Below are 12,948 nucleotides of genomic sequence, written 5' to 3' on the forward strand. Positions count from 1 at the left end.
CTCCCTTTCAGCAGGAGGAGGCTATGGGTGATGGGGAGGACCAGGCCTTAAGGGAATTTTCACCCCCTGATCCGTGGAGAGGTTCACAGTGGCCACTGTCAGGGAGGCCTCAGCACTCTGTGCGGGTGGCTGGCACAAGCTGCAGTGCCTGGGTGTAGGGCAGCAAGGGCAAGAAACAGGGCTTGGGTGCAGGGAGTCAGAGTATGCCTCCCTCGGGCCTCCAGGACAGCGCTGGGGTGAGCGCACAAGGGCCCAGCGAGGGCTGTGGGGAAAGGGCATCCGGATGAGGTGGGCTAGTGCTGCCCAGGGAGGCTGGGAGAGGGGCTCCAGACCCAGGATCAGGATGAACTGGGGGAAGTGGGGAGCATTGGTTCTTAGGTGGGAACAGTGGAAGTAAGGGGCATTGGTGGAAGGGCTGGAATGACCTGAAATGCAGACAGCTTGCGAGGAAGCTGGCGGGGTCTCCGAGGGGGAACATCCCTGAGTCTCAGCCTAGGGGTGGGAGAGGGGCAGCCAGGCAGGCCCAGGCAGAGCTGATCCTCGGGGGGCTGGGGGCCAGGGGCTTACCTGGGTGACAGGGTGAAGTTGATGAGGGTGAGTTTGGTGGAGATCTCGGGTGTGTAGTGGGGGTTGGGCAGCTTGGTGGTGATGTACATCTTGAAGTCCTCGTGGTAGGGGATCACCGTGTCCCCCAGCTTTAGCACCGTGTTCCCCTGCTGCTTGTAGGTCTGCAGTGGGTGGGATGGGTGAGCGCTGTGGCCTGGGGTCCCACCAGTGAGGCAGGGGGAGGGGGCTGCCCTCGGCCGTGTCTGGGCCGCCCCCACACCCGCAGGCCCACCTGCTTGAGCAGCACGGGCTCCAGGGCGGGATCCAGCTCCTCACCCACATTCTCCAGGAGGCAGGGCTTGCCAAAGCGGATGGCATTCTCCATGCTGCGCAGGAAGTCGCGGTCGCTCAGCTTGAACACATCCAGCCCGTTGTCCTTCTCCTGGGGGCATGGAGTGGAGGGAGCAGGGAAGGGTCTGTGTGGGCCGAGAGCTGGCCTGAGGCTCAGCTACTCCCCATGCACCTACTAAGGCCTGCTGGGTGGGGTGGTGGCAGGAGTAGACTCACCATGTTTTTGATCCATTTGTTGGCCTGGCCCTGAGGGTCAATGAAGTGGGTCCAGCGCTGGGAGAACTGGTTGATGACCCCATTCTCCACTGACAGGGTGTCGTTGGGGAGGCCAGCGATCTGTGGGGGACCAGGCTAGGTAGGGGGGAGGCTCACACAAGCAGGCCCGGTGGGGTAGCATCTACCCCCAACCTTGTGCTCCAGCTGTGTCCCCTTTCCCTTACTGCATCCTCTTGAGGGTGGAGGGCAGTGCACGAGGTCTCAGCCCTCAGGACCTGCCTCCCGGCTATGGGCTGACTCCTGACACCCTCCTTCGCTGGGCCTCTTGTTTCTTTGCCTATTGAGTCCTAGCTCAGTCAGACCATCTTCACAGAGCCATTGGAGCCCACTGGCCCTCCCAGCCTGTGTCCACACTCGGCCTGTGCCTACTGCCTCTTGGTTCTCTCCCTGTGTCAACTCTACCTGTCCTCTGGGGTCTATAGCTCAGACACAATCTCTTAACCCCGCGTTCTGGACACTGCTCTCCTACCCCGCCCAACTCTCACAAGCACCCTTTGACCTCTCTGCCTGCAGTCAGCCAGCACCTGTGCCACTCAGCTTTCTCCTCTCCTGCCCACCAGCCTCTGACCGGCCCCAGGCAGGTTCAGGGAAGGCATCTCTAAGCAGACCCAGGACAGAGGGTGGGAGGCAGGCGGGCCCAGCCCAGAGCATACTGCAGGCCCAGCCCAGTTGCTCCAGCCCCCTAGGGTGGGCACCTGCCAGGAGCGGATCTTCACAGGGTTCCCCAGTGTCCCGATCAGCGTGGGCTCGGCGGTGTGTGGGACGTGGTGGGCCACGAGCTGCTTGACCCAGCTGTCATAGAGCACCGTGCGGTACTGGCCCTGAAGAGACACCAGACTCTGAGCTACCCCACCGAGACAGCCGCGATGCCCTCCCACTTCCCCTGCATCCAGTGCTCGCAGCTGCACAGAGGGGTCCGCACAGAGCTGGAGGCCTGAGCCCTAGCCCCACCGTGGGGAACATCCTCAGCCTCCCCACCTCTCGGCCCCTTCCCAGGGAAACCGGGGGGATGGCAACAGCGCCCGCCCGTCGGGGCAGCGGTGAGGACTGAGGGAGAGGTGCACAGCAAGCCCAAAAGTACGAGCTCAGCCTTCTGTCTAGAAATGCCAGCCCCGCAAGGCAGGATTTCTGGCTGTTTTGGGAGCTGCCATTTCCCCAGTACCCAGAACGGCACCTGGCTCAGACAGGACGTCTAAAAAAAATGTTTGTTGAATGAGTGTGTGAGAGAAGAGCCACCCTCAGGCCACCAGTTATGGAAGTGAGGCCTCACGGCGGGGCTGGGGCGGTCCTCACCGTGAAGGGGCCCAGGTAGGCCACAAAGCCGGCGGCCACCAGCACGTCCCCGAAGATGCTGTCAAGCATGTGTTCCAGGCTCTCCACTGTCTCCTGCCAGCGCACCCGCTCGTCTGACAGCCCGTTGATGAGCTGCAGGGACAGTCTGTGGGGAGGCTGGCCCTGGATGTCCCTGCCTGGTGCAGTCCCCCCGACCAAGGTAGCTGGGGAGAAGGAAGGGACAGCCACCCCAGGACCACCCCCTCTACTTCTCAGGCCCCTCCAGCCCATGGGGGGCAGGCCGTGCCTGCGGGCCCTCCCCAGAGGGGCGCGCACCTTGTCAGCACGGCCCAGCCGCTGCTCACACTGCTCACAGTTCAGCTCCAGCTCCTCCTTCTTGGCGATGCACTCGCGGTACTTGGCCTGCATCGTGGCAATGCCGTCCTCCACCTCGTGCAGGCGCTGCTTCGCCTCCTCCAGGATCCTCTGTGTCACCTCCAGGTCGTCCTGGGCCTCCCGCAAGGCTTGCTGCAGGCAGAGGAAACAGGGCCAGCTTTGCCGGTGCCCCCGGGGGAGCCCAGGCCCCCGTCCCTGGCCCCAGGCCTACCCAGCGCTCACCCGCTTGGGCTCCACGGCCTTGGCCACAAAGTGGTACTTGTGCATGGCGCGCACCCACTGGCAGATGGAGGTGCAGGCCTTGGACACCTTGGCGATGGCGGCCGGCTGGAACTCCTCATTGTCGATGTATGGCTGGATGGCTTTGATCACCGCCTCCCCAATGTTGTCCTGGGGATGGGAACCACGGGCTTGGGGCCGCTTCCCAGGGAGGACGGAGAGGACTCTGGAGGGTGGGGGTACACCCTGCTCTTGCCTCTATGCCCTGGGCAGGCTAGGGAATAAACATGACCCAGAAAGGCTGGAAAGAAGAGGAACTTCTGTGTCCCAGGATTTCAAAGAATACAATCAGAGATTTTTTCCTCCTCAGGATCTGATAACACACAGGCCCTGTTTAAAACCCATTTAGAGACTAGGGCTGCTTCCTGGCCGATGTGGAGATGAGTGAGTGGTTCTAAGGTCCAACCAGGCATGTGTTCAAGTGCAAAAATCCCCACTCCCAGAGCGCATCACTCCTTCAGGGCTCTTGACCTGTGCTAGGAGAATACAGGTCTGTAGTTTAGGATGAACCCAGGAATCTGTACTGTTCCTGAGCTCCTAGAGGTCAGAGCTTGGGACCAAGGGAGCCTGAGCGCTGGCCACGAGCCTCCTGATTTGGCATAATTGGAGGGATGGGGAGCTCCGTATGGAGTCCAGCTGTCACTGAGATGGGCCATTGTCTCTACCCTCCTTAGGATGTGCCCAGGGCTTCAGCCCTGACACATGGTGGTGGTGGGTGGCCCATGTGGGCTGGAGAGAAACCTCCAAGAGGGCTGTAGGCTCCATCCCATGAGAGCACATGCCCATGGATACTGAGAGCCCCAGATAGACAGGAAGAGATAGAAATGCAGAGATAGGTGTTAAATCTCAGGTGCTGAGACCGAGGGAGAGGTGACAGTTGAGCAGCCAGGGAAGGTCTTGGCCAGGGCCACAGGGGTTGTAGGGAGAAAACGACAGGAGAGAGACTCTGTGGGTGGCAGAGCCTTGGAGTGACTGTGGGTGATTAAGGTCCCGTGGGCACTGGGGCCTTCCCAGGTCCTGGTTCATCAATATCCATCTGCTACTGGGTCTGTTGCCCCCTGCCCCCTAGCTGGAGAGCTCCTCTGGGCCAGGGTCTGGTCCCCTCTGCTCTGTGACCACAGGGCTATGTGTGTTGCAGGCAGAGGGAGATGGGATGGAGGGCCCAGCTCTGTGGGGGAGGGGACAGTTCCTTCCCCCTGCCTCTGTGCCCAGCTGGCCGGGTGCCTGGCACGCGCACCTTGTCAAACTTGAAGAGGCTCTCCAGGAAGCGGCCGGGGTCCTGCAGCAGCCCCTTGCCTGGCTCCCAGTAGTCATCCACCTTGGAGCCAGGCTTCTCTCCTGGGACCTTCTTGGGCTTGATGCCCTTCATGATGCACACAGCTTCGATGACCAGCTTCACGCCTGGCGGTGGCCGCTGCATGGCACGCACCTGGGGGCCAGGCCAAGAGTCGGGAAGGGGGAGGTCCCTCATAGTGGGCACCCCCAGGCAGGGACAGCTTCCAGACAGGGTGGGTCCCACCAACTGAGTCCCTACCGCTACAGACCACGGGTATGCCCGGCGACCCCCAGAGGTCTGTCTTAGCCCGTGGTGACTACTGCTCCCCCATGTACCCAGGCCTGGCCAAAAGGCCTTACGCAGTCATTTCTCAGGGCACAGAGCCTTCCTCAGGCACCTGCCTGGGTCCTCGGGGCTGATACAAGGAGGTAAGGGCAGGCAGCTGGGTTCAAGCTCTAGTTCTGCCCTCACCTCTCGACAGATGACGCTCACGAGATGTTAGAAGGAAAGCCTATGGGCCAGAACCCAAGGAGGCATCAGGAGAGATACCCAGAAGGGGCCAAGCCACCCACCTCAGTCACATCGTTCTTGTTGAGGTTGCGCAAGCTGGCCAGGGCTGCGTCCAGGGCTGGCAGAGCTTCATCCAGGTCCTTCTGGGCATCATCAGCGATAGCTTGTGCCTTCCTGGCCTTCTCATTGGCCTTGATCTCCTCTGCTTGCACTGAATTCCGGGTCTCCTCAGCAATAGCTGTGTCCACCTAGGGACCAGAGGTAGCAAGGCCCCACGGGTGGCCAGTCAGGGACCCATGCGCCCTCCTCCCTTTTCTCCTCTCAGTGTCTCAGTCTCCCCAGATGGAAGGGAATGAGGGTTGAGATGCCCCATTCTCCAAGGACCCTCTCGGCTGTGACAGCCTGTGGAGATCTGGGAGTGCTAGCAGCCCCTTCCAATCCTGAGTGCTCATCGTGGGCCTGGCATGGGGCTCTGGGCTTTACGCGCTTGAGCATAACTGCCCCTGGGGCAGGCCCCCCAAAACCCACAGGGCACCTCCATACAAGACAGAGAAAGATGCTCCCCTCCCACAAGCCATTTTCTTTCCATCTGCTGGAAAAATTTCCAGTACCCCTGCCTTTGCAGAGCAGGACATGATTGTTTCTTCCAGAAAGCTGCCATCGTGAATATGCGAATCTGCGGAGGCTACTGTGAGATGTGTGTATGTGTGTGTGTGTGTGTGTGAGTCACTCAGTTGTGTTCAACTCTTAGTGACCCCCATGGACTATAGCCTCCCAGGCTCCTCTGGGAGTCCATGGAATTCTTCAGGTAAGAATCCTGGAGTGGGTTGCCATTCCCTTCTCCAGGGGATCTTCCTGACCCAGGGATCAGAACCAGGGTCTCCCACACGGCGGGCAGATTCTTCACCATCGGAGGACTAGCCTTTAAACGCGGGCCCTCGTGCAGACTCAGAGGGTCTCAGAGGGAGACTCAGGCAGACTCCACACCACTGCTTGCGGCGTCCCTCCTGCTCACAGCAACGTGTGCTGTGACTCTTGGGTTGTCCCTCCTGCTCACAGCAACGTGTGCTGTGACTCTTGGGTTTGGATTTGTCTGTCGTGCTCATCACCCTATCTCCTGCCCAGGGCAGTGCCCGGCATAGAATAGGTTCCGAGCAAGCATTTGTTGAGGGATCACATGACTGAATGAGGGATCTGGGCACCGAGAGTCCAGGCCACTAGGGATCTCATGGCTGCGTGGGGATGCTGAGCCTCCTCAGACGTGCTCAGCCATCAGGGAGGGAGCCCAGGAGCACCCCCGACCTTGATCTGCTCCATGGTGAGCGTGGTGTCCCTGGCAGCCTCCTCCAGCAGGGGGCGCATAATCTCCAGCTCCTCCTGCATCTTGGCCACGTCCTCTGCGGTGCGCAGCAGCTGAGGGGTTGGGGGGGCACGGAGAGGAAATCAGGTGTGATAGGGACCAGGGAGCGAGGCCTGGAGGGGAACAAGGGAGAGGGCCCTGCAGGGCTGCCCTCATTCATTCACAAGCGAGAGGCTGTGGCTGGCTGCTTCAGGGGCCCCCAGGTTGCCCAGGGGGCCCCAGAGGAAGGGAGCAGTCCACTAAAAGTATTTGCAGTGACCTGCTTTGGTCTTGCCCTTGGCCCGCCGTCTTCAGTGAGGGAAGAGGCTACCCATCTAAACACTGTGGGCTGCCAACTGACAGGGGTCATGTGGAGTCAGGGCGGAGACAGAATGGGCAGAATCACATGCAGCCGGCGGTTGCCCACGAGGCCCCCACCCCTGGCCCCACCTTGTCGAGGCCACTCTTCATGCGGTTCTTAGCGGTTTTCAGCTCCTGTTTCTTCTGCCCGACAAGGATGGAGAAGATATTGAGCAGCTCCAGGTAGCTCTTGGGGGTCACATAGTTGTGGCGGGCCAGCTCGGCCAGATACTCGACACACTTCTTGGCCACCGACTGGTGGATATACACGCAGACCTGAATCTGTGGGGAAAGAGATCGAGGATGCCAGTCTGGTAGAGATGGGACACCAGGGTGCCCTTGAAGCCACTGATGCCCGGGCGTGGGGAGGGAGTCAGGTGCCCCTCACACTCACTCTCACAGGAGGTGATCTCCAGCTAAAGATCACCTACTCTGTAGACAAAAATCCCATGACTCAGAGAAGTCGATAGGCATTTTCAAGTTCACACAGTTGTAAAGGGCAGAGTTCACTTTGAATTTGGGCCTAAAGGTATCCCGGCTCTTGGCCCAGAGTCTTTGTCACAGCCCCTATGACCTGCCTCGCTCAGAAAGCCCTAAGGTGGGGCCCCTCTTGGAGGCTGTAGCTGGGGAAGGGAGGGCCCAAGGCCTCAGCATGGCTGAACAGCAATGGGCTCATCTGAGCTCTTGGCCCTCAGGTGACCATCACTTTCTTAGGTTGGGCTAGACATGTCTAGCCCTCCCACCCATCTGTGGTCTCTGGGTTGTATCAGGGGGCTCTTCAGAGAAGCTGCTATGGAACCCTCCGGGAATAAGATAATGGTGAATGTGAAACTGTGTGTCCAGCCTCCTACATCACCGTGACCACTTTGTGATCTTCCTATTATACAGATGAGGAAACTGAGGCTTAGACAGGTAAAGCTGGCTGCCTAGAGACTTCCCATAAGTGGTGCACCTGGGACTCTCACCCAGACCTTGGTGACCCCAAGCCCAAATCTACTCAGTCTCTCCTCACACGGGCTTTCTCCTCACCAAGATACCTACCAGTCCTTCAATTACTTTGGGGGTGGCGTCCAGCTCTGGGATCTCATTCAGGAACATGATGGCCACAGACTCCAGGGCCTCTGCCGGCCACTCATTAAACCAGTCAATGGTACAGCAGTTGACCAGGGAGGGGAACTGTCTCAGGCGAGCTCGGAAGACCTCTCCAATGGGGCTGGGGGTGGGGGCTTGAATGAGGCCCTGAGACACTGACACCCCCTCAACCCCCCAGGAACCCAGGACCCAGGGTCATTTGATAGCCCTGCGGTGTGTGAGCCAGGACACAGGAGCAGAGCAGCCTGGGCCCAATGGCGTGGCGGGCAGGCCCAGGCCACTCCCCCGCGTGGTGGGCCCGGGTGCTCCCCCACCCCAACCACCATTCCGTGAGGCTGCGAGGCCTCCCGAACCTCATGCACAGCACCATGTGGATGCTGCTGCGCACACGCCCAGTGTAGGCGGCCATGAGGTTGGCCTTGGTGGGCTGCAGGCCCTGCTCCTGGATGTACGGCCGCATGGTGTTCATGATCTGGTCTTGCTCATCCATGTTGTAGAGGTTGGGAATGTCGCCCGAGTTCAGGACATTGTTAATGTCCTCCAGGAAGGACTCATTCTTGATCTGGGGGAGAGCGGGGTGGAGGAAATGAACCTTGATGATGGCCCTGGGGTGTTGGGCTCCACGACCCTGGTCTCCCTGAACCTTAGCAGCAGACCCCTTCCATGGACAGTGCCACTAGGCTCAGAGAAGCCCAGGGTTACACAGGTGACCTCCCAAGTCATGGTTGAGGACTCACACCCAGACCCGCCCTGCAGCAGAGACTCTGAACATCGGTGCTTGGCTATGGAAAGGCCTGGGTCCTGGGTGGGACATGCAGTGTCTTCCTCCTCTCTTGCTGGGCCTCTTCACATCTCACAGTTAATCCACTGGAGAAAACCAGGCCACAGGCAGAAACAGGTCCTTTCCTATCTCATATGGCCAGGGCCTGGCCAGTGCCAGAAGGCACCCTCTCTCGCCTGACTACGTAAGGGGAGCCCCAAAGAGAAGAGCAGGGCTGGCTGGGAGCCTTCTGGGGCTTCAGTTTCGGCCCAACCCCAAATGCCAGTCAGGTTGCAGTGCTGCCCTGTCTGTCTTGAGGCCCCGGACCCACAACCTCTCCTCTTCTCAGCCCTGGAAGAGGCTTCACACCTAGGGAGCTCCAGATGGGGTAGCCCCAGGAAGGACGCCATGGGCCCAGCACTGTAGGCGCCAGTCCTGTGGTCTTTGAGGTCAGAAGCCATTGACCAGTGAGTGTGGTTCTGCCTGTGGTCAGCCATGGCGCCAGGGGCCTTCTTTACCTCTGGGGATAACCATGATCTATGCCTACCTCCCGATTCTGACAGGCTGGGTTTGACCCCCTGCCCCTCTGCCAGCCATTCCTCCCAAGATCCACCCCCACTAACAGGGACCTGGACTCAAAGGACTGACCACAATTCTGGATGGCATGCTGGGGTGAGTGGTATCCCACTCACCCCAGACCCTGCCCACTGCCCATGTGGTGGCACCTGGGTATCTGAGAACAGGAAGGTGATGGGCAGGTTGTGCAAGCCAGCCTTGAGCAAGACCTTCTTGACATCATCACGCCACTCTGTCATGCCGTAGTTCTTAGACAGCTCAATCTGGAAGCACTCGTACTCGGCCCTGGAGACAAGTGTTTGGGTAGAGAGTTCAAGGCTTCACCTGAGCCATCTGCTATCGTCCTGGGCAGACTTGCTGACTCCTTGGCCCTCAACCTGCTCTCTGGCCTCCAGGCCTTTGCTGAGGCTGCTCCCTCGGCCTGGAATGCCCTTCCCTTCCATCTGCCAAGCTCTGATTCAGAGAGAAGGCCCATGGCCACCTCCTCCAGGAACCCCTCCTGGAGGGCTGCCTTCCCCGCAGCATCACAGGGCCCTGCTGCTGCCTCTCCTTGGAGCCCAGGCCTTCTAGAAGCCCGTGGGCCAAGTGGGTCTGCCCCAGTGCGGAACATGAGGAAGAACAGGGATGGATATGAGTCTGCCCCAAGCCACCCACTGCCCACCATGCCTGGGGGCCCTCACATGTGCGAGGCCAGTCTTGTGAGGGAGCTGCGGCCACTGCCGCCCACGCCCAGGAGGAGTGCGTTGCCCAGTGCCTGGCGCAGGGTGCGGCTGATGCGGCAGACATGACTCATGGCATCCATGAAGAGCACCAGTCTCAGCTTGGCTGTGTTGATCTGGTTGTAGTCGTCCATGTACTCCTCGATCACCTGCATCATCTGGGGGGGCGGTGCAGGGAATGAGAACAGCTGGGTCCTCCTCCTGTCCCTGTGTGCCCTGTCACCCCCGATAGGGAGCATATCCCCCCCCTTCCCTGTGCTCCTCTGGCATGGACGGATGGTGGGCCTTCAGATGCCGGGTGAATGAGGCATGACCTGTCCGACACACCGAGGCCTGAGGGTGGGGTCAGAGAGCTGCCTGCTGCCTCCAGGGCTCCCCAGGATGTACCAACCTGGGGCCCCACGAGAGCTACTGAGAACTAGAGAGGATCTCTGTGGGGAGAAACCACCAGGAGCCCCACCCACTCCAGTTTCTTCCTGCCACCCTGGGGTCTTGACTCAAGACTCGTGGCCCCAGGGGCCCTGCTGCAGCTCTGTGGGTGGATGACAGCCCATCAAACGGGCTTAGTGTGTCCCCAGTTATGGAGCCGGTCTCAGCTGAACCATAGGCTTGCCCTCAGGAAAGGGCCAAGCGGGGCCTCCTGCATCTATTTGACAAGTGAGGAGACGGGGACTCAGAGAGGTAACTGCTGAAGTCTCCAAGCTAGCCTTCCAGACCAGTGTCCAACCCTTTGGTCAGAGGGTGCTGGTCTCTTAGCAGCAACCACAGAGGGCTGGGGTCCCAGGGCTAGGGCCCCAGCAGGACCCTCACCTTCCTCTCATTGGTGATGAGCTCGTAGGACTTGACGTCAGAGCCTGGCGACATGAAGTCGCCGTAGAGGATGGGCTGGAAGGGGCAGACCTCTTCAAAGCCCACCTCCCACTCATCCATGTGGCTCTCCAGGAGCTTGTCGAACCAGCCACGGTCCTCGTCGTTCACCAGGCGGTCGCGGAACACACGGCAGTTCTCGTGGTACCACAGGCGGAGCAGCTGCACCTTGTCCTGCGGCCACCCTGGCGTCAGTGCCCACCCTCAGCCACCTCTCAACACACCAGGGGCCCTGACCTGGGCCTGGCTCTCCCACCGGGACCGCCAGGACCCTGAGTGTCTGCTGACCCACAGAGGATGCAGTCCACACACTGTTGCCCTGGCCTCTCCACCGCCACCCCCAGCTTCAGGCCCAGCTGTGCCAGCTGGGCACCCAGCTCCTTTAGCTTCAGGGTCCCCCCTCACCCCAGGCTTCCCAGGTGGTACTAGTGTTAAAGAACACGCCTGCCAATATAGGAGACATAGAGACTCAAGTTTGATCCTTGGCTCAGGAAGATCCCCCAGAGAAAGAAAGAAATGGCAACCTGCTCCAGTATTCTTGCCTGGAGAATCCCTTGGACAGAAGAGCCTGGCAGGTTATAGTCCATGGGGTCACAAAGAGTCAGGCATGATTGAAGTGACTTAGCACAGTTTTCAGAGTCCCCACAGCTCCCCAAACCCAGAGCCTGGGAGGGATGCCTGACTCCTTAAACCTTCCTGACACCCCATATCTAACCCCTCATTTGACCCCCAAGCCCCCTCTGACACTGTCCACATCCTGCAACCACCTCCGTGCTGACTTTTCCGCCTCTCCCTGGGTGATGGGACTGGCCTCAGGAAGCCCCCAGGCTCTTCCCTCGACCCCTTTGCCTGGAGCTTGGAGGGCTATGGCTAGTGTCTGTCCTGTTCACCCTGTCCCTTAGACACTGGGCCCACACACACTGGCCCATCCATCCCCCATTCCAAAGTGCAAATCTGCGCCCTCCCCACCCCCGGCTCCCATCACTTCCAGGACTCTCTCCTGCTGCAGCCACGGAGCTGCACAGGCACCCAGCACCCTTGACACTGCTCCCTGCTACACTCCTGCTCCTTCCCCCTGGCACCTTCGGTTCCTAGAAGGCACCCCGTGGACTCTGCCCCCAGTTTTCTCATACCCTGGGCTGCCATCAGGAACCCAGCAGGCCTTGCCAGGGCCTGGCTCCTGCTTTTGTGTGGTCCCATCACAGCCACTATCCTAGGCATGAATTTCACCAGCAAGATGGGACTCAGCTGCATGAAGCTCCTGGGGGCTTGGCACCTGCTGATGCCAAGTTCTTCCCCCAGCCCCAGGGCCTGACCAGATCAAAGCTGAGTTGATCAGGAAGGCCTAAAACTGGGGTCCTGGGAGGACCATGAGGGCAGTGTGGGAACTCGCTACTGGACACTGGGGAGGGGGCCCACCAGTCCTCACCTCGACCTTGGCTGGGTCGGCCATGAGCATTCCCTGGAAGACCTTGGAGAGGTCCCGCAGGTTGAAGGTGTAGTGGGACTTGGCCGGGGTGGGCAGCAGCTGGGAGGTGATGGTGGAGTACACCATGATGGTGGCTTCCACGAGGGGATCCGTGAAGTGGGCGATGTTGGGGGCCCCAGCTGAAGGAACGGGAGAGCGGACCTGGGTCACGGCCCCCGTAGATCCGGGGCTATGTCCTCCGTAAATGCCTTTCCCCAGCCTGCAGGCTTGGACCGCCCCCCACCCCACCCCCGCAGCCCTCTCAGATGCTACCTCTGACAAGGTCTTCCTGGCAACCCCCACCATGGGGTGAGGAATCTCTCGCTGGGAGCGCCCCACTTTTATATCTTTATCACTGACCTAGCCTGTCCCTGTGTTGGGGTGCTGGGATACAGTTGTGGAACTGGAGACACTAATGGGGCCAGACCTGGATGAAACATGCTGCTTGGAGCCATGCATGGGGAGGGGTGCGTGGCCCACATGGAGATAAGGAGTGCACTGCAGCGGGTGTGGAAGCCTGGGCTCAGCCAGGACTTTGGGGGCTTATCCCCGCCTTGCATTTTTACCAATAACACAATCTATTTGCTTGTCCTCGGAAAACCGTCCAGTTTTTTGCTGGGAACCAAAATTCTGTCAGGGGGGATTTGGGGCAGAGAGAGCCTTCACAAAGAGGAAAAAAGGCAAAGAAGGGGCAGAAGGGCTCACTAGCCCTAACGTGGGCTCCTCTGTTAACAGAGGGACTGTTTTAGGTGCTGGGCACAGGGGGTGGCCCCCGCAGACACACTTCTTACCCCAATAAGCTGACATTCTTGGTGAGGAAGACAGACTCCGACCAGTTAACAGGAGACTGAATAAGCCGGG

The 12,948-nt window shown here is 59.9% G+C and overlaps 1 protein-coding gene across 1 annotated transcript in view; it reads right to left on the reverse strand.

Annotated features, from left to right (window-relative positions):
• DNAH1 (dynein axonemal heavy chain 1) overlaps positions 1–12,948 on the reverse strand; it is an 87,592-nt gene that overhangs the window by 7,634 nt on the left and 67,010 nt on the right. Inside the window, exons 48-64 of the mRNA XM_055557473.1 lie at positions 12,049–12,227; positions 10,563–10,793; positions 9,714–9,910; positions 9,183–9,318; positions 8,051–8,259; positions 7,647–7,818; positions 6,696–6,887; positions 6,209–6,319; positions 4,969–5,154; positions 4,358–4,549; positions 3,064–3,231; positions 2,782–2,973; positions 2,467–2,598; positions 1,869–1,994; positions 1,114–1,233; positions 839–988; positions 568–728 (exon numbers count right to left, since the gene is read on the reverse strand). Of these exons, the coding sequence (XP_055413448.1) occupies positions 568–728; positions 839–988; positions 1,114–1,233; positions 1,869–1,994; positions 2,467–2,598; positions 2,782–2,973; positions 3,064–3,231; positions 4,358–4,549; positions 4,969–5,154; positions 6,209–6,319; positions 6,696–6,887; positions 7,647–7,818; positions 8,051–8,259; positions 9,183–9,318; positions 9,714–9,910; positions 10,563–10,793; positions 12,049–12,227 (2,854 nt within the window). The remainder of the gene's footprint in view (positions 1–567; positions 729–838; positions 989–1,113; positions 1,234–1,868; positions 1,995–2,466; positions 2,599–2,781; positions 2,974–3,063; positions 3,232–4,357; positions 4,550–4,968; positions 5,155–6,208; positions 6,320–6,695; positions 6,888–7,646; positions 7,819–8,050; positions 8,260–9,182; positions 9,319–9,713; positions 9,911–10,562; positions 10,794–12,048; positions 12,228–12,948) is intronic.

Source organism: Bubalus kerabau, chromosome 20, assembly GCF_029407905.1.
Source record: "Bubalus kerabau isolate K-KA32 ecotype Philippines breed swamp buffalo chromosome 20, PCC_UOA_SB_1v2, whole genome shotgun sequence".
NCBI lineage: Eukaryota > Metazoa > Chordata > Mammalia > Artiodactyla > Bovidae > Bubalus > Bubalus kerabau.